This window comes from Daphnia pulex, chromosome 7 (genome assembly GCF_021134715.1).
Source record: "Daphnia pulex isolate KAP4 chromosome 7, ASM2113471v1".
In the NCBI taxonomy this organism is placed as follows: domain Eukaryota; kingdom Metazoa; phylum Arthropoda; class Branchiopoda; order Diplostraca; family Daphniidae; genus Daphnia; species Daphnia pulex.
The window spans coordinates 1,154,995-1,172,986 of NC_060023.1; the positions used below are offsets into that span (position 1 = coordinate 1,154,995).

General features: G+C 39.0%; 2 protein-coding genes and 2 long non-coding RNA genes across 24 annotated transcripts in view; 2 read left to right on the top strand and 2 right to left on the bottom strand.

Moving 5' to 3' along the window:
* Window positions 1-121: 121 nt before the first annotated feature.
* On the bottom strand, window positions 122-1,280 carry LOC124197070 (cuticle protein 18.7-like). Its single transcript, XM_046592322.1, has 2 exons — window positions 1,196-1,280; window positions 122-1,118 (listed from the first exon to the last, which is right to left on the bottom strand). Exons 1-2 carry the CDS (start codon window positions 1,205-1,207, stop codon window positions 240-242), a joined length of 891 nt encoding a protein of 296 aa, XP_046448278.1. The 5' UTR covers window positions 1,208-1,280; the 3' UTR covers window positions 122-239.
* Window positions 1,281-1,956: 676 nt separating this feature from the next.
* On the top strand, window positions 1,957-5,725 carry LOC124197085. Of its 15 annotated transcripts, XR_006875956.1 has the most exons (11): window positions 1,957-2,032; window positions 2,104-2,189; window positions 2,252-2,334; window positions 2,398-2,490; window positions 2,558-2,724; window positions 2,795-2,933; window positions 3,291-3,458; window positions 3,608-3,810; window positions 4,662-4,752; window positions 4,815-4,917; window positions 5,251-5,725. It is a non-coding gene; the product is annotated as an uncharacterized LOC124197085 (long non-coding RNA). The 15 variants fall into 15 exon arrangements; XR_006875951.1 differs by lacking the exon at window positions 3,608-3,810 and having other exon boundaries at window positions 1,965-2,032; XR_006875958.1 differs by lacking the exon at window positions 3,608-3,810 and having other exon boundaries at window positions 1,965-2,032; window positions 2,104-2,180.
* Window positions 5,726-8,765: 3,040 nt separating this feature from the next.
* LOC124197078 (cuticle protein 21-like) overlaps window positions 8,766-17,992 on the bottom strand; it is a 62,635-nt gene continuing 53,408 nt past the window's right edge. Inside the window, exons 5-11 of one of the 7 annotated variants that reach the window (XM_046592338.1) lie at window positions 13,991-14,074; window positions 12,693-12,782; window positions 10,487-11,607; window positions 10,260-10,423; window positions 9,870-10,186; window positions 9,286-9,708; window positions 8,766-9,192 (exon numbers count right to left, since the gene is read on the bottom strand). In XM_046592338.1, coding sequence (XP_046448294.1) covers window positions 8,827-9,192; window positions 9,286-9,708; window positions 9,870-9,875 — 795 coding nt within the window. In that variant the 5' untranslated portion in view covers window positions 9,876-10,186; window positions 10,260-10,423; window positions 10,487-11,607; window positions 12,693-12,782; window positions 13,991-14,074 and the 3' untranslated portion in view covers window positions 8,766-8,826. Of the gene's footprint in view, window positions 9,193-9,285; window positions 9,709-9,869; window positions 11,608-12,692; window positions 12,783-13,990; window positions 14,075-17,992 lie in introns of those variants that run through there. The other 6 variants (XM_046592337.1, XM_046592352.1, XM_046592339.1 and 3 more) reach the window with 6 other exon arrangements.
* On the top strand, window positions 14,285-16,225 carry LOC124197092. The gene is made up of 3 exons (XR_006875974.1): window positions 14,285-15,746; window positions 15,814-15,889; window positions 16,073-16,225. It is a non-coding gene; the product is annotated as an uncharacterized LOC124197092 (long non-coding RNA).

Below are 17,992 nucleotides of genomic sequence, written 5' to 3' on the forward strand. Positions count from 1 at the left end.
TTTCCTGTTTCACTTATTATTCCTTGACCAAGTGAACAAGGTTATGTTTAAGTAAAGCAGAGAGACGAAAGTTTGTTCGTAGAAAAGTTCACCGGTTTATTTTTCACGAGAGGCCTCAATATTCGAAATGATTATTCTATTACGTAAGTTGACATATTAAACATTGGGTTAGTTTTGCGAATAGGAATTGATTAAAATTTGTTAGTCAGTTAGTCAGTTGATTTTAGAATTTGAATGATTCAACCGGAGCGGGATAAGGCCTCGTTGAAACTGCGGAAGAAGGCCCATTTGGCCGCTTGAACTTCGGGAGTGTCTTGGACAGGTTGAGGTAAAGCCCAGCTGACTGCCGGAAGGCGAGAAGGCAAGGTGGAAACGAATCCGTTCGTGATGGAAGCCACCGAGTTGCCCAGCTGGAGGCTGCTGGCTAGAGTCGCAGCAGGAAGCGGTTGGACGGCGATTACATTCGGAACTCGGGCGGCGGCAACAGCGTGAGCGGCCATGTGAGCACGACGGGCTGCGGCTACTTCGGGAGTCTCTTGGACGGGCTGAGGCATAGCCCAAGGCATAGCGCCATACCGGGCGGGCAGATAGGCCATCGGGATTCCATTAGAGGCGGCTGCGGCATTGTAGGCGCGGTAATGTTCGATGGTGGCGGCTCTTACTGCCGGAGTATCTTGGATGGATCTTTTACCGCGGGCAGCAGCATGGATGGCCAAATGAGCGGCACGAGCTGCAGCTACTTCCGGTGTGTCTTGAACGGGTTGCGGGACTCCCCAGCCGACGACTTGCAGAGGTGGAAGGGTCGAAACGACTCCGTTGGCGGCAGCAGCGGCCGAATGGGCGCGGTAATGTTCGACTTTAGCGGCCCAAACTTCGGGAGTGTCCAAAACGGCACCAGGTTGTCCCCAAACAGGAACGGGCTGAGCGGCGATGACTCGTGATCCTCTGGCGGAAGCGTGAGCAGCAGCGTGAGTGGCGCGGGCGGCGACGACTTCGGCCGTTTCCTGTACGGGTGCCGGTTGGGCGGTGTAGGGGTAGTAGAGGAAGGGATTGTAATTGAAACCAGCCGGGAACTGGGCAGAGACGGCGCATGCCATCAAAACGACAACGACAGCCACCTGTGAATATAAAATAGTGGTGACGTCACAGTTAATTTTAAAAGAATTCATTTTTAAATTAAAGTAAATTCACTTACTGAGGTCTTCATGTCGATTCGCCGAGTGAATGTTGTGACAAGGCAATAGAGGAGAGTGAATTGTATTTTCCTCCACTTTACCAGAGCTTTTATACAAATCCACTGCACACGCATCCTTGTGAATTGACGTCTAGTCCTTGAGGAAACGTCGTGTATTCCACAAAAATCGCCAAAATCTTCCGCCTTAGCAGCAGAAAAAAACCAGAGGAGATTAGATGATTGAGATATGTCCCAGTTTCCTTCACTTTTACTTTCTCATGCACGCAATTGCCTGAATAGGGGTTAGCTTTGATATCTCTTCCTCTGTGACTACAAATCGTGCGCATGTGCGTGAAAGTACCGTAAACGAATTTTGAAACAAGCCTAGTTTACTATATAGTCCTACAGACCTTTACTTCCTGTAAGTAAAGCTAATGATATGGGCGATTGGTCACGATGTTGAACATGTCTCAATTTAGGAAGTCAATTTAATAAACACAATTAATTCACAATCTCATTAAAACATTTTTTGTATGTTTTTTTTTTTTTTTTTTTTTTTTTTAAGTTTTGTGACTGGCCTTTAACGTACTTAATGAAACTAATATTTGAATGTTGCGAATTTTATAGAGTAGACGGAGTTTTAAAAGATTTTAAAAAGGGATTTATTGAAACGTGAAAACGATATTCATATATGGTCCCGCCCTTTTTTGTTTACCAGCAGTATGTGCGCGCCACCTCGTGTACGAAATGGACACTACCTAGTCCAAACAGCTGATCCCAACATAGCTGCAGTCGCTGCACATTTGTCGTGCAACGTGTTGAGACAATGAGAATTTTGAGATGTTAACTGAGATTGAGGTGCTTTCTTTACGAATTATTATATTCCGACAACATGGTTTAACCAAGGTTTAATGTTCTTTTAACTTTAGCCAGCTACAGCTAAGAATATTGCATGTGGTAAATGGTTATTACCCGTTGGCCATCCACTGACCACTGGTGCTGCATTGTACGAGACGTTAGTGCTTGAAAAACATTTTTGGTTAACCAAGCTTTGACCACCTGCTTCAACTATTTCAGGTTATTTACATTTGTGGAGTAAACTAAGAAGCTGAAGGTCCCACATTGGGATTTCAGTTGTAAAAATGCAATGAAAGAAACAGGTAACATTTCACCTTGCCAAAGTTTCTAGATCTTACTGAAAATACTGTTTAATTTTCTATTAGCGCTACAGAAATTATTTGGTTGCTGTGGATACTTCCCTCTAGCTGATTCCCTTACACTGATTGATCTCAAAGTAGAAACATCATCCAAACCCAGTAACAAAAATATCAAAAGTTAAATGTTTTTTTTTTTTCTGATTTCATGAAATGTTTCTATTTGCAGTGAAATTTCAACTTGACAGCTTTTGAGTAAGTCATCTCTATTGAAAGTCAAATCAATTCTGTCAAGCTTCAAGTGCAGCTCGTGGGGTGAATTGACTCATGGACTATGAGTAGCACATTTATTTAAACCCGTCAGCTACAAGTATCTGTTGACTGACACAGGAAAGTGTAAAAACTGAATCCTAATCTTTTTCCCAACCCAAAAGGCCAAAACCCTACAATTTTGTTCAATTCCTAGGAATTGGGCCTTGTTATGCAGTTGTCCATGCAGATTGATTGCAGCTTGGGGTCATGTGGATGTCTCAGTGTCAACCCTCACTGTGTGCTCCTTAAAACTTTGTGTTCTCGTGGTTTAAGGAACTTGGAATTTTAACCAGGTGAGTCTAGTAATGAATTCTTTTATCACCTGCCATATTCTTTTTTCCTGGGTCAAGATCTCGATTTAAGTTAATTTGTTAAGCACTTTGATTGGACAGGAATTAAGTCTAGTAGCTTAAAATTTCTGCTCGACGATGTCCCAATTTCAAAAATCCCCTTTTCAAGTAACGTAGCATCAGCGCAACTAAGTTAGTAGTTGTGTGACTTAGAGTGCGTTATTGGTCGTTAGTTGTCTTAAGTTGGACCATGCAGGGTTTTTTACGGACAGACATGGAAAACAGTGGGTTACGGTAAATAGAGGAGGGATTTGATGAAGGGAGTAGAAATTAAACCTTTTTTTTTTGTATCTACACTAGATGCCATAACCATTATACCATGGTTGGGTCGCACATCCGGTTTGAATAATGTTCGGAAGGCATAATCGTACCCCAGTCTTCTTTCTCGTAAGATTGTTACAGCTACGAGCACAAGCGACTAAACCACCACCATTGAACTTGAAAGGACGATGAGAGATTCATTAAAAGGTACGACCACTTCCATTCTTAGTTTATCGTTCCGTGTTTTCACCCTAAACTGTCACATTAGGTTAGACGGAGCTTAGTCGACTCCGACAAACAATCGCCGGGATAGGTTACTAACATAGTGTTCTTATCTTGTTTTTGTTAACATTCAGGGAGGGAATTGAGCAAAATTATAGCAAGCAAAAAAGGGTAAAATGGTTTTAAGTGTCAAGATGACGTCACCCAAAACCCTTTGTGGATGCAAGAAGTCTTGGAAGTGGTAGGATAGTACGAGGATTTCTTAAGCTGCTAATGCTGCAAAAGAAGACCCGCAAAGGCAATGATAATTGAAAACACGAACCACACCTATTTGCCGGTATCTTTGTTTTTTACTCGATTGCTGTGAGTTTAATTGAATGTGGTCTACAACGAGTTGGTTAAATTATTTTGAAGAGATTCATCAGTTGAAGGGACCGGGCTTAAACAGATTAAAATTACAGATTTCCCCACCCTTTCTTGGCCCTCTGTTGGGTTCTTGGATAGTTACACTGTCGCGTTTCGGGGGCGCTGTTTAGCTACACTCCTTTGGGATTCGGTATTTGCATATCTCCATATTTTCTCATTATCTGCCTGTGATTCAGTCGCGTGTTCAATGGCGTCAGTGATTTGGGGCCGTTTACTGATTGAGTTTACTGATTGAGTGCTTTCTGACGTTTCAGACTTAACGCATTGGTGTCTAGATCAGGTGATCTTGTGTTTTTGTTAGTTAGTTTAAACCCTTTAAACCACAAGAGAAGAAAGAAAAAAGCTGCTGCTAGTTTGGCCACGTCATCTTCCTCGGCTCCAGTGTGGGCACACTAGAGATTTTTGTGGGTAAACATCAGGAGTAAAAATTAAATAATAGAAGTTAATTTCATTTTTTTTTTATGTTATGGCTGGGCCGCTGGGGGAAGAAGACATCTGGCTTGCCTGATTTGCATTCAGTTGTTGGGTGTAAGCTAGTCCTTCAGCCCCTACTTTCTTCTTGGTTCTATTTTCAATGTTAGTTGAAGCATGGGTTTTGAGAGAGAAAGAAGCCATTATCCCTTGTTGCGTTTTTTTATGTTTGCTTGATTGCTTTGGGGATGTATTTCTATTAATAGTGATGGGTTGGCGTGGTGAGTGCAATTAATTTGTTTGCACGTCTAGTAACCATGAAGGTGTTCAATGCCATTTTTTTATTTTTAGAAGAAACTTGAAAGCTTCAAAGATTTGGAAACCATACTGTCCACCACGTCCACAAGCTGAGAAACATTTCACAAGTAATATGTTCTTAATGGTAAAATCCTTGTTTAAACTGATTAAGATTTTGATCATGACATTTGTGATGTTTTATTGCAGACACTTTTCAAAATATGGAACTTCCCTTCAGCCATCAGTCTAGCACTTACGTCCAATTTTGCAGGCCTTTGCTGTGAACATCAATAACATTCACTAATTGAAGGTTAGTAAAGTGACTTTCTAATTTAGTTTAATCCAAAATGAAATGTGTTGAGTTGGTAGTAAAACTAAAGGAGTTTTTAGGAAAAAATCTTGGCTTCCATTGATTGGTTTTAACATTTTTGAATTTTGTTGAGTCATTAACCTTGAACAAAGTTCAATTGTGAAATTGTATTTAAATCTTTAATGAGAACATGTAAATTTTTGATTAAACTAAAGATAAATAATGTTGCAATAGAAAATTTGGGTTGAACCATGTGATTGAAACAGCATAGCATTTTTTTCATGCAGTATTTTCATTGATGCTAAAATTAATTTTATTTCGTTTGTGTTGTAGGTTCATGTTTCCATTGTTGCTGCCCAATGATGCGTGTTGTCCCAGCCTATGCCGGTGAAAGTTATTTTTCTTCAAGTTAAACTTTGGCTGTTCTTTGGTGCTGGCGTCGTGTTACGGAATTTGCATCCTGTATTTTGTTCAATTTTATTTGTGTCTATATCTTTTATTTGTTGAGAAGGAAGAAAAACAGAAATATGGGGAGTTTTAACGTTAAACAATAAATATTGGGAAAGCAACGAGGAAGAAGATGGCGGGGGGTGGGGAGATTTAAAGTAATGTTAATGAATAGTGACGTGAAAATTAATGATGAAACCTTTATTAACCTATAACCCAACATATTAACATAATATCCTAATACCCACACCTCTAATACTCACACTTATATCCATTCCACCCCTATAATTCTCACATTCCAAATACCCAATCCTGTATTACTCACACCCCCAATACCCATACCACTAATATATATATCTAATTATACCTAATATGTATTATAAAATTGTAATAAACTAACATATTATACTAACCATGTACACTTTCTAATCAATGGGGAACATAAATAAAATAAATAATTCAATAAACAGAGCGTCCGGTTCAAAATGATTTTTATTTTGTGCGAACTTATAACAAACAGTCCGCCAGCCAATGAGACAAAAAAAGCGACGGTTTATTTTCAAGGAAAATCTGCATAAGGCAGTTAAACATTTAAACAATTTAACAATCTTGTGTAGAGTTTTGGACCTTTTCTACTGGTGCAAATCGCGATTATACATGTTTGGTAGTGGAGAAAGATGGTTGTTGAAATAAAAGCAATGGTGAGTCGGCCAAGCAAAGCATCGAAAACCAAACATATATAGACGCGATTTGCACCTGTATACAAGTTGCAAAACTCTACACGAGATTCTTAAATTGGTTAGATGTTTAACTGCCTTATGCAGATTTCCTTGTAAATAAACCCTCGCTTTTTTTGTCTCATTGGCTGGCGGACTGTTTGTTATAACTCGCACATGCAGTCAATCAAGACAGGGGGAGACTCCGCCTTGATTGACTGTGTCCAGGGAGATTACCTGGACAAGGAAGAAGAGAGAAGTACGAGGTCAAGCTTTCCGGGGAGATTTAGTCATAGTAGGCTTCCGGCTTAGACTCATGACCCTCCAAAAGTTTTCATCAGATCATGCGCCTTGCAAGTCCCCGTTCGACCAGAGCCCTCCCCTCCTCCTGGTTTCACAGCGGGTGAGTGACCACCGGCGGGCGTTGGTTAGTGGTTAGTTAGGGAAACGGGGCCACAGAAAAGAAGGGAGCCCAGATTATTCACTTGTCATTTAGCTAACTACAAAATATAAATTTATCAGTCTTGAATGACAGCATGCTCTCGTCGGTTTTCAGCAATGGATAAAGTCCACGATAAGTAGCGAAGGATTACCCTATAAGCAGAACGAACATTTATTTTGGATGATAATAATTTTCAATAAGATTGTAGCTACAGTAAACAATACCTCAAATGAAGAGGGCCCGTTTAAGGAAGTAAAAAGGGAGATTCAAGGGTAGCAGCCAACCGGTTAGCAAACAAGAAACAAGGAATCTTGTTGACTGTATAGTCCTTGTCTTTTTCTTGAAAAGATGTTTCGGTTGTTGTTTGTGTTATCAATGTGCTTGACATATATGATCTAAAAGAATAATTTAACAGTTATCAGTATACACACTCAAAATTGTCTCTTAATCATTAGATAGATGTAAGTGCAGATCAGTACTTTAAATACATATGAGACTGCAACCAAGAAAGTTCAGTGACATGACAAGTGAACTTACACATGAAACCACCGATCAGTTATCCAAGGTTCTCTAGAAGATGGAATGAGAGATTGGTCCATGCTGGGGTTGGTGATCTAGCAAGTCCAATACAAACAGCAGATAATTATGACGAATCTAATAAAAGACGAGGAGAATATAGTCTTCAGCAATACTGTAATAAAGCTATTGTTGGTTGTTACTTGTATCATTTCGATGGCACATTCAGTAGAACACAATGATTTTGAACAAAATAGTTGCTGGTTTAGGCTGCAAAAGACCCTTTTTTGTTTCATCCTGTAAGTTGATGAGAAACATTTAGATTTAGGTTATCCAACATATACACGGAATAGAACACATCATCGACACGTTACAGACGAAATATCACTCGAATTTACCTAGGAATTCATTGAATAATTGGTGATTTTTGAAGAAAAGATAGCTTAACTTTTGACAGTAAACCGCATAAGCCTATAACTGACACCATCAACACGCCATCTATTAGACACATCTCAACTCATTATTTTAAGGACTGGTTTTAAGATGCTCACAAAACTTGAAAAGCGCATTTTTGTTAACTAAAACCTAGTAATTAATCTTGGGAACTGTGCAGAGAACAAAGCTCACTTGTTAGTCTTATGCAAATTTTCCGGAAGTATACCGGAAGTAAGCATTAGCGCCTTAACCATTGAGCTACCGACAAAATAAACCAAATATTCGTGATCTCCATCAAATTTGGGGTCGATTAGGTGTGATTTAAACGAAATCCAAAATTTGGCCAAAATCGAGAATTTTCCTGAACTATAGTTCAGGAAAATTTTCGAAACCGGAAGTACGAATACGTAAAAAACAAAACATGAACTTTACCACAAATTTGACGAGGATCACGAATATGTTGTTCTTTTGTGCCTCGAATGAATATTTACTGAACTACTGACTGAAATGTGAAAACCGGAAGTAGACAAAAAAACTCATTATTTAAAAATCTAACAAGTGAGCTTTGTTGCTGAAACAGAAACTGACAGCAATCACCCAAAATTTTCTTGTAGAAGCAGCGAGAAAGTTCTTCAGAGATGTGCAAAGTAAACGTAATTAACTGAGTGGAAAATGATCAAAGGCTATGGGACCGTCTAGCGTCCGAAAAAAGAAACGTTTATCACTAACATGAAAACAATGTCCTCTCTAGCTCGTTGACACTTGACACTCAATTGAAAGAACTAGCAAAATAAAGGCAAATAACTTTACTCACGTGAAATTTTCCCCCTTCAGTCTTCAGATGTATATCTTTTTTTCACCAAAAAGCCACCACCGCAGCATCACACATCACAACAGACGAAATCCCCAAGGTAATGCTTCTTTCTCGTAGTAGCTTCGTGTTAAATAAAGTCCATGGTCAATTTCTGAAGACTCACTACATCGGTAATCCGTGAACAAATGACGTATCAATTTTGGCTGAAATCTATTGGCCTCCTAGTGGTAGAACGACGTCAAACGGGCAAAAATTGCCACAGTAAACGTTCAGTCTAAGCTCTAAGGGCCAGATGGCAGTACGTCGCTAGCTAGCCACTTGTTTCTAAATTGTAGATCTCTAAGATCACATCATTTTTACAAAAAATGGGGATGGGGAATGTTGTCGTCAAGCTTAATCATATTTGTTAACTAGTTATCAGTGAAAGTCTGGTTCAGGGTTTTTCTATGAAGATTACACGAAGACATATGCTATAAAATCGTTAGAAGATTTGATTTATTAAATAATAATCTCACAATGAAGATTGCAATTTATGGGAATTAATATTTAGGGTAGGCAGCAGGAGCTTGGTAGGCTGGAGCAGTGTAGGCTGGAGCAGCGTAGGTTGGAGCAGTGTAGGACGGTTTTTTGTATTCAGGAGCCTTGTAGCCAGGGGCAGCGTAGGAAGCAGCAGCTTTGTATTGGGACTCGACGTACTCGGGGTACTTGGCTTCGCCTTCGTATTTCACGTCAGCGGTGTATCCGTTGGCGTCAGCCTTGTAGGTGACGATCTGGACGCGGCTGTCGGGGAGAACAACGCGGTAAGATCCGGTGACAACGTTGTAGTCAGATTTTTCGTTGTGCTCGAATTCAGTGTAAGATTCTTTATCCTGGACATCGTATCCGAAGCTGTAGGGTTGAGCGGCCTAAAAATGTAGCAATTCAACGACAAAGTGAATTATTTTCATTACTTACATAATTTTAATTATGTTTAGTTAATTAATTGAACTTCAACTTACGTATGTGACTTCTTCGTATTTAGGAGCCTCGTACTTGGGGGTCTCGTATTTAGGAGCTTCGTACTTTGGGGCTACGTATTTAGGTGCCTCGTACTTGGGAGCCTCGTACTTGGGAGTCTCGTACTTGGGAGTCTCGTACTTAGGGGCTTCGTACTTAGGGGCTACGTATTTAGGAGCCTCGTACTTGGGAGCCTCGTACTTGGGAGTCTCGTACTTAGGGGCTTCGTACTTAGGGGCTACGTATTTAGGAGCCTCGTACTTGGGAGTCTCGTACTTGGGAGTCTCGTACTTGGGAGTCTCGTACTTGGGAGTCTCGTACTTTGGTGCTTCATATTTGGGAGTCTCGTACTTGGGGGCTTGGTATTCAGCAGCCTTGTAAGAATCGGCAGCAGCAAAGGCGAAAAGGGCAACGAGGACGAGGTACTGCAATTTAAAAATAAAGAAATTATTTTAAGTAACAGAAATGGAATACCGTATTCATGTTTTAAGTCTCCACAAGCGAACCGAAATGCTTCGTTGTATAGAAAGACAATTTCTTCTAGTTGTTCTTCTAGGGGATTTACACTTGCGTTTACGAATTTTACCTTCATGTTGGAGCAGTAGTTGACTTGCTTGAAACAGCTAGATAACTGATACTTTCAATTCGATTCGTCCGCGATTTTATACGATCACAAGAGAGTGATGCCTAATGGAATTTGTGGGTGTGGACGTTTGCCGGCTATAAATAAAAAGAAGGTGAAGGTAAAACCACTAAACCAGATGTGTATACACTGACTAAAATTGTAATATTAGATTGTATGAAAAACAAAAAATGTATGCATTGGTTCCCAATTAATCGCTTGCCAATATTGGCCATCAATATCTGATTTGATTGCGTTGGCCTTAGATTGATTTGCATTCCCTATAAATTGTGTAAGTATCTGAATAAGGAATAGACAGTGTATGTTGTACAATTACATGGAAAGTTACTTAACTTTTCATTTTAAAAAATAAAGCGGTCATGCTCTCTTATTTCTTCAAAACCTTCTCTTTCATTCTTAAATTCTAGTCTTTCGCAAAGATTAGTATCGACTAAATTTTTAAATTGCACGATTGGTGCACATGCGTACACGTTTTTGCGAAATGCTAGATGATGGATCTGCAATGAAATAACATTACAAATTAATCTTTTTAGCGATGCAACAATTTGATTACATCTGACCTTAACCGAGTAGTCTCATTATTCAAACAAGCAGCATAAAAGTTACAAATTTGGCGCGTCCAAGATTCAAGGTGCATGTGCAAGGGGAATATTTCCTTGCAAAAATTTTCAGCTTGTTGCCAACTGCATAAGCCAATAGCTCGGCTTGTTCTTCAAATCCCGGTCAGTGTCGCAAGTCGTTCAACTCCATATCTCATCAACCTGTTGAAATGATGCCCGAAGCCATACTATCCCACCCATTCGAATAAATCGAAACCACTCCAGCAACTTCACTTTTATTAGAAAGTATATCAAGTAGGTCATCTTACTTGAGAATAGCTTTTCAATTGATTTTCATCGTTAGTGGTTACTTTCGTTTAAGTGTAAAATCTTGTTAATTCAAGTATCAGTATTGAATAGCGCACTATTTTCACGAATAAACATTTTTACTTACTTGCCTTATTTCAGTTTAATGCGCCTTCAGTACAATATAGACTATTTTGTTGAAATTGGATTTCTTTCTTCACTGTTTTTACTGAATGAGAAGTATTTGAAGGCCTATGTGGAGATGGAACATAAATTTCGATTGAATATGGATTAAATTGAAATTCTAATCGAGTTTCCTTAACGATACCACGACTGGGAATATTGCCAAAAAAGTTGCACGGATTGAATGTACCGCACATTTAAGAACTTTCATTGAATATAGAAAACACTTTCCCTCGCTCACTTCAATTTTGCGTAATTTCACTATTGCTAACATGTTTTTAAATAAAAAGGAAACCCACAAAGCAAATTCAACGACTCAATTCTCTATCAACTCTCAGGCGCTCATTACCGAACGCTGCTAACAATAGCTAATCCGCCACTCCCCTCCCGCAAAAAGCCCCCGTTTCACCTTCTTCAACCGTCTTCAACCTATTACATCGCACAAACGTAGGCACTGGATATTTTCTTAATTATTTTTCTTATAGAAATAATGCAAAAAATATTTCTAAACGGCAATGAGTTAATGACCAACCAAATAACTTACCGAGTTCCCTCTCTCGTGGACATCGGTGCAGTCAGGGTCATCTCATTTTTTATGCCTGTCTCATTTTTCCCGCTTCGTAAAAAGGCCTTAGAACATCCCGGCTGCCAACCTAAATAATAGTGCATATTTTTTGTTAAGAATGATCAACTTTCGGGGGAAATCTAAAATTAGTGCTTCACTGTTTTCATTATGGAAGTCGACCTATCTGCAGTGGCACCGTTAATTACAAAGTAATTTTGAGGCGCAGGTCTGCTGAGTAGGAAATGGATTTGTTCCATATTAAATTGAAAATTCTATTAGTTTACTTTTGTAGTACATCCCAAAAGAGAAAGGCATTCAATTCGACTGCATTCGGCCGACAATAGCCCATCCCATGTGCTTGAACTCAATCATTTTTCAAGCTGAGGGTTGACGGGGTACAAAATCAAAGTGAACTTGAAACTGCAGTTCAGTCGCCAATAATCGGATGTAGGAGTTGAAAAAGGATGTGTACAGACTTGACCAATACAAAATTTTTGTCGTGCAGTTATAGAGAAGTTAGCTTTCTACTCTCACGTCTGATTCACAATGCATCTAACATTACCCCATCTAATTTTCTTTGTTTGGTTCAACATTTTTCACTGCTCCTCGTTCCGCTGAATCCACTCAATGGCCAACACCTTCGCGTCATTAGGGTTTACTTCAAGAGATTTGCGATTACTTCAATGTTAACTTAATTTTGTTCGGTCCCCCCCCCCCCCAGCTAAGTTGAAGTGGTAACCGCAAAGTATTGCTGGGGCGTGTCCTTCTAAGTTTTCTATTTGATCGCAGACTAGGTTGACCCTAAAATAAGTGAGATCGTATTACAACTATAAGCGTGAAACTAAATGCACGATAAGAATTTTAAAAAAAATCGACGATAAGAGCAATCTCCTTCCAGGTGAAAATCTTTTCCAGGTTATCCTGAATTTTCCATCTAGAAAGAAACTACTATGAACCTGTCAACGAAAACGTTCAGCGAGAAAACAGTCTAACGACTTTGGCTAAAGCCCGACGGACATAACAGCTTTAGTAACACGAAAAACTTAGCTTTAACCCTCAAGTCTTGCCGTTAACTGTTAGTCTTTTTGTTTCTCGTACACTTCGATTGTTATGTTGCCACTTGTTAAGCTTACTGGCCAATCACCTTCGAATACTTAGAAATAGTCTTCCTACCTTGCGTTGGCCACTGCAGTCCTCCAGATGCTAAGCTGACCCGTCCACACCAATGGTCCAAAAGTTGATAGTGACACCAATGCACAGCATCTACGGAAAGTGATACAAAAATATCAATAACATACTGCCACGATTGAATAAAGAAACAAATAACAAAAGTAAAGAACATAAGAAAAGAATTTCCGTGTTGCAGAAAATCAGAAACTGTACAACGTCGACATCAGGGCGCTACAACATTTATGTTGACACCACCAACAGAAAGAAAGAAGAAGGATATGTCGATTTTCGCCTGGCAATATTTAGAAAAGGAATTGTGATAGCGAATGATCATCTTCGGTCCCTTCTCCCCCAAACTAGTCAAAATTCGATCCAATTTTATTTTTTATTACGCATGAATTGATGCTACTTTACCTATTGGTCTGGGCAAAAAGTTATTCAACACATTTTTTTTTTCAAATATTACCGAGGTTCATATCCCTTCGTGTAGATGGATTTCTTCAAGATAATCTAACCAACTCTTTGCATACCATATTCAATTACAATCAGAGCAATCGAATAACACGAAAAACGGAAAAAGGATACCGATAAATAGGTCTAGTTCTTGTTTCATTATCATTGTTCGTTTTGGGTCTTAGGCAAAACCATCAACTTGAAAATCCTCGTTCGGCTAATTTTCAATCTTACGACTTCCATTGTATCTCTTTAACGGGCGTTAACTACGAACGTACTATCTTAATCAATTTTGTGATTAAGTTGCCATAGCCATTCAAATATGCCCGCCCAATAAAAAATGAAAACAGGTTTAAGTGACGAAGTGAGTGAACTGGCCACAAGATGGCATGATAAAACGACGTCTTTGATCACGCGGGAAAATCAAATTGAATACGAATGCCATTCAGAGTAACACAGTAGCGCGCGCAAGATGTAAACGTGGCGACAATTTTGCGTTACAAAATTTTAAAAAGAAACCCACGACCAACAACAGTCTATAAAATACAAAATCTATGCTCAAATTCAATTCCTTCAAAACAATGTATACTGCCGCAGATAGTTCGGTGTTTTCTTTGCGGGAGATTTAGAGATGAATAGAAGAAAGATTTTCTTAAAAGAGAAAGAAAGAACTTAGAAGAGATGGCAGAAATAAAAGCTCTCGAAGAGCCGCAACGACAATTTGCAGGGAAACGTTAAAGAGATAATAATAACGTTAACAGTTTAATAGTTTAATACGTGTCATTGTCTCGTCACTTATTGAGCTTACTGGGCAAATACCTTCAAAGAGTTAGAAAACGTTTTCCTACCTTGCGTTTGCCACTAGAGTCCTTCGTGTGGTAATAAGGATGGGCCGTTCACACCAAAGATCCAAAAGCTGATGATACCGAAATCTGGAAGAAGCAGAGAAAAAATATTTATTAGTTAAATGCCGTGACTATGAATAAGGTAACAAATTACAGAAATAAAGAACATTAGCAGCAGTCGAACATCCGTTTTAAAAATCGCACACCACAAATTGATTCAAACCGGGTCAAACAGTTTAAAAAGTTGGTAAACTGATTAATCTGAAAGCATTAAAAAAAATGGAAAATCAAGAGCATTCATATGTGTCGTCTGGAAAAATCCACACTGTCAGCACAAGTTTCTATTCGGCAATGTTCAAGTTATTCCTTTCGAAATAATCGATAGGTAAGAAAGGTCGACAAAAAAAAGGTTTACAAAAATTGTCGCGTGCGTTTGTTTGATACTTTGTCTATGAAAAAGGGAGACACTTTGACCACATTTTGTTACAACATTCTCTTTAAAGTATAAGTTGAATAACAATGGTACCGGTATAGTATAAGTTGAAAGGGTATTAATTGCTAGAATGCACAGGGAACATGGTCTGCGTTGTAATAACTAGACATTTTGTCGATTTTTTTCTTGACAAAATGTCGCGGAGTTGCATGACAAAAATGTCGAGATAAAAGTCGAAAATTGTCTACTTTTACCTGACAGATTTCTCAACAACTAACATAAGCCAAAAATAAACACCTACATAAGTTATCAGTCTGATTCAATAACGGCCGCCTCGGTTCATTTCGCTGGACACAATAAAGAAATGATTACCATCACATTGATCGACGTCTAATCTCTAATGTACTTGGACCGCGAAACATCGGACAACTATTTTACAGGGATTTTACATTATGTAGCATTTTTGGCTGCATCTACCGACGAAATGACACGAATGGAAAGAGTTTCAAGCTAGCAAAGCTACGGAAAACGCATACAAGTTTGAACGAGATTGAAAACGCGATAAAATTTTTTTTTTGGGAATCCCATGAACCATCTGAGTCCATCTCCAAAGCACAGCGCACCACAGTTGCATTGCTTGTTTCAATTGCAATCATATTGATCCCGAAATTGTACAATTGTTACCCTCTCGGTCACGCGATAACGAACGTTCCGGATGGTTGGAAGCCAGTCGACATAAATTGTCCATAAGAATAAAAAATAACAATCCGGTTTGACATGCATCTATAAGTGATAAAGAGCGCCATAGCTGAAATTGATTTTAGGTTAAAAATTCGGATAATTGAATATTTGTGTTATTGTCTGGTTGAACAAATCGTGGTTTCCACAGCAACAAACTGAAAATGATGCGCTGTATCACACGATGCGCAACTAGTGAAGATTTTACGTCTCTAAATACCCTTTATAAAAGCATCTGCGACCTTAGTTAACTCTTGCAGATATAGAGAAGTTAGCTTTCTGCTTTCACGTCTAATTCGCAATGCGTCTAACATTACCCTATCTCATTTTCTTTGTTTGGTTCAGCATTTTCTCCTGCTCCTCGTCTGTGTCGAATCCGCTCAACGGCAAACACCTTCGCGTCATCTGGGTTCAATTACATTTTTTTTTTCATCTATTGCTTTCATGAATGGTCGGCTAGACAATTCAATTACCAGGCACGTACTGTTCTTTTTTCCAGCCAAGTTGGAGTGGTAATCCCAAAGTATTGCTGGGACCACTTAAAGGCGGTGTCCTCCTTGATTACCTATCGGCTCGTTTCAATTTCACGTAACCAACACCTGTTTTCTATACATCGAGACTTCAATGTGTGTGACTCATATTTTTTATCCTTTAGGCACCAGATGGTTCCAGTGGAAGGCGGACTCGAACCCACCGTAGGACGAGGGCAGTTGAACTACTTGATCGATAACGTAAAGTCCTTCTACGATTTCTATTGAACGTCAGATTTAACCTTAACATAAAAATACAATCAAATACAAATATCTAGAACGTTACAATTATCGATAGCGTTAATCACTAATTCAATAGGATACAACCTATGACAATAAGATAGTAGATATTCAAACATTGATCCTGATCCTTTAATCTCACAGCAATGCGACCTGCTGATCAACAATATTATTCCGACAGTTTCGCGAAATAAAAACGTTGATTTGACAATTCCTTGGACTTATGACAATTTCGCTATCCTGATTCCCGTTCCCGATGAAACGGCCAACATCAACGCCGTCATCAAACCTTTCCAATGGCCGGTATAATATGAACACATTAACGATTGACGTCTTGGTATCTTGATGGTGAAATCGAAACACTTGTTGTACTACAAACAGATTTGGTTCGGACTTGGCGTGTCGATTGTATGTGTCATTATCGCTTTGAATATGATTCAACAATTTCTCGATCAACATTCCAAAAAGGAGACGAACGCAATAGAACTCGGAGATGACAAAATGGTGCAAGCAAAGACCACAAACTATTACATCTACGTTTACGGATTGTTGCTGTCTCAAGGTTTGATTTGATATATAGAAAATGTAAGCTTACATATTTAAGGATCAGAGAATTCAAAAATTGATTTCGTTTGAAGGGGGACCATGCGAATCGAAACGGTTGTCAATTCGTTTGGTCGCCGGCGTTTGGACCCTGGCAACTTTCATCTTCGTCCAGGCCTACTCCTCGATTCTCTTCACTTACGTAGTGGCTCCAGTCAATCGTCCGCTAATCAACTCCATCTACGACATCTTTGACGATAGCGATATCAATTTATTCGTTAGAGTACGAACTATCGATCTCTTAATTCAGGCAAGTTCGAAGCACGGTGGCACAACAAAATAACTATTTCGAAATTCAACAAAATTGTAACAAAAACTTTTGTTCATTCTCAACATGGACAGAAAAATGACACTACGGCTCTCTATAGAGAAATAGCAAAAAGACTCGACTCAAAATCGAATTCTCGGTGCGCGTACATTTCCGAGTGCATTCAACAGGTCACGCCAGGATCAAGAAACATTTTCATGGAAGTAAAATGCAATGAATGTCATAAATTGATTATTTTTTACTAATTTGATAATTAAACTAGGCAAGTTCGTTTGCAAAGGACGCAATCAAGGTAGAGTTCAACAGGACTGGGAAATGCAACTTGCAGTTCGCAACAGAAGGATTCGCCACCATCGTTTCAACGTTTGCCCTACCGAAACAAAGTCCCTACACTAAAACTATCAATCAAGGGTAAAGCTATTGATGATTATGATGTTGATCATTGATAGAAATTGTATTTCTTTGTCACTAAACGTGAAAACTAAATTCAAATTAGTTTGCTGGAGCTGCAACAATCCGGAATAATCGACTACTGGGAATTATGGTTCCGCCCAATGCCTCCTCAATGTAACGGGAAACCCCCAAATGGAAACACGGCGCCGAAAAAAAAATCCGCACTTTCTTTCAAAAATTTAACCGGTGCATTTATAGTTTTATTGGTTGGACTGAGCCTTTCTTCTTTGGCATTGCTCTGTGAAAAAATAATTTCCATACGGGAGGGTCGTCTTGGACGTTCACGCAACAAAGTCAGAATTGCTGGCACCAAATGACGATTGGGGCCCTAAATTTATGTGAAATTAACAGTCTTAAAACAGTAAAAAAAGTCAATAGAGTTCGATGGTTATGCTCAGTTTTTATTGTGCGGAAAGTGTTACCGGTACAGTCGAGATGACAAGATTTCACTTCACTTTTGCACGAAAAACACGAGATCTTGGAAACTATTCCCCATTAAATGTCGTCAATTCATTCAAAGTTTTTTTTTTTTTTACTTTAAATGACTGCAAAACCAAAAATTTTCGTGAATAAATGAAATTAACATCCACTGGGCGGATTCACACGTCAACGTCAAGTCAACTAAAACGTAAATTATGACTGTCAAGAATGACTACAATTCTGTTGCTTGTACACGTTCAGTTTAATTAGGAATAGCCACGAATAGCTAGTTTCTACTTCAAAATAAAATCTAAATTTCA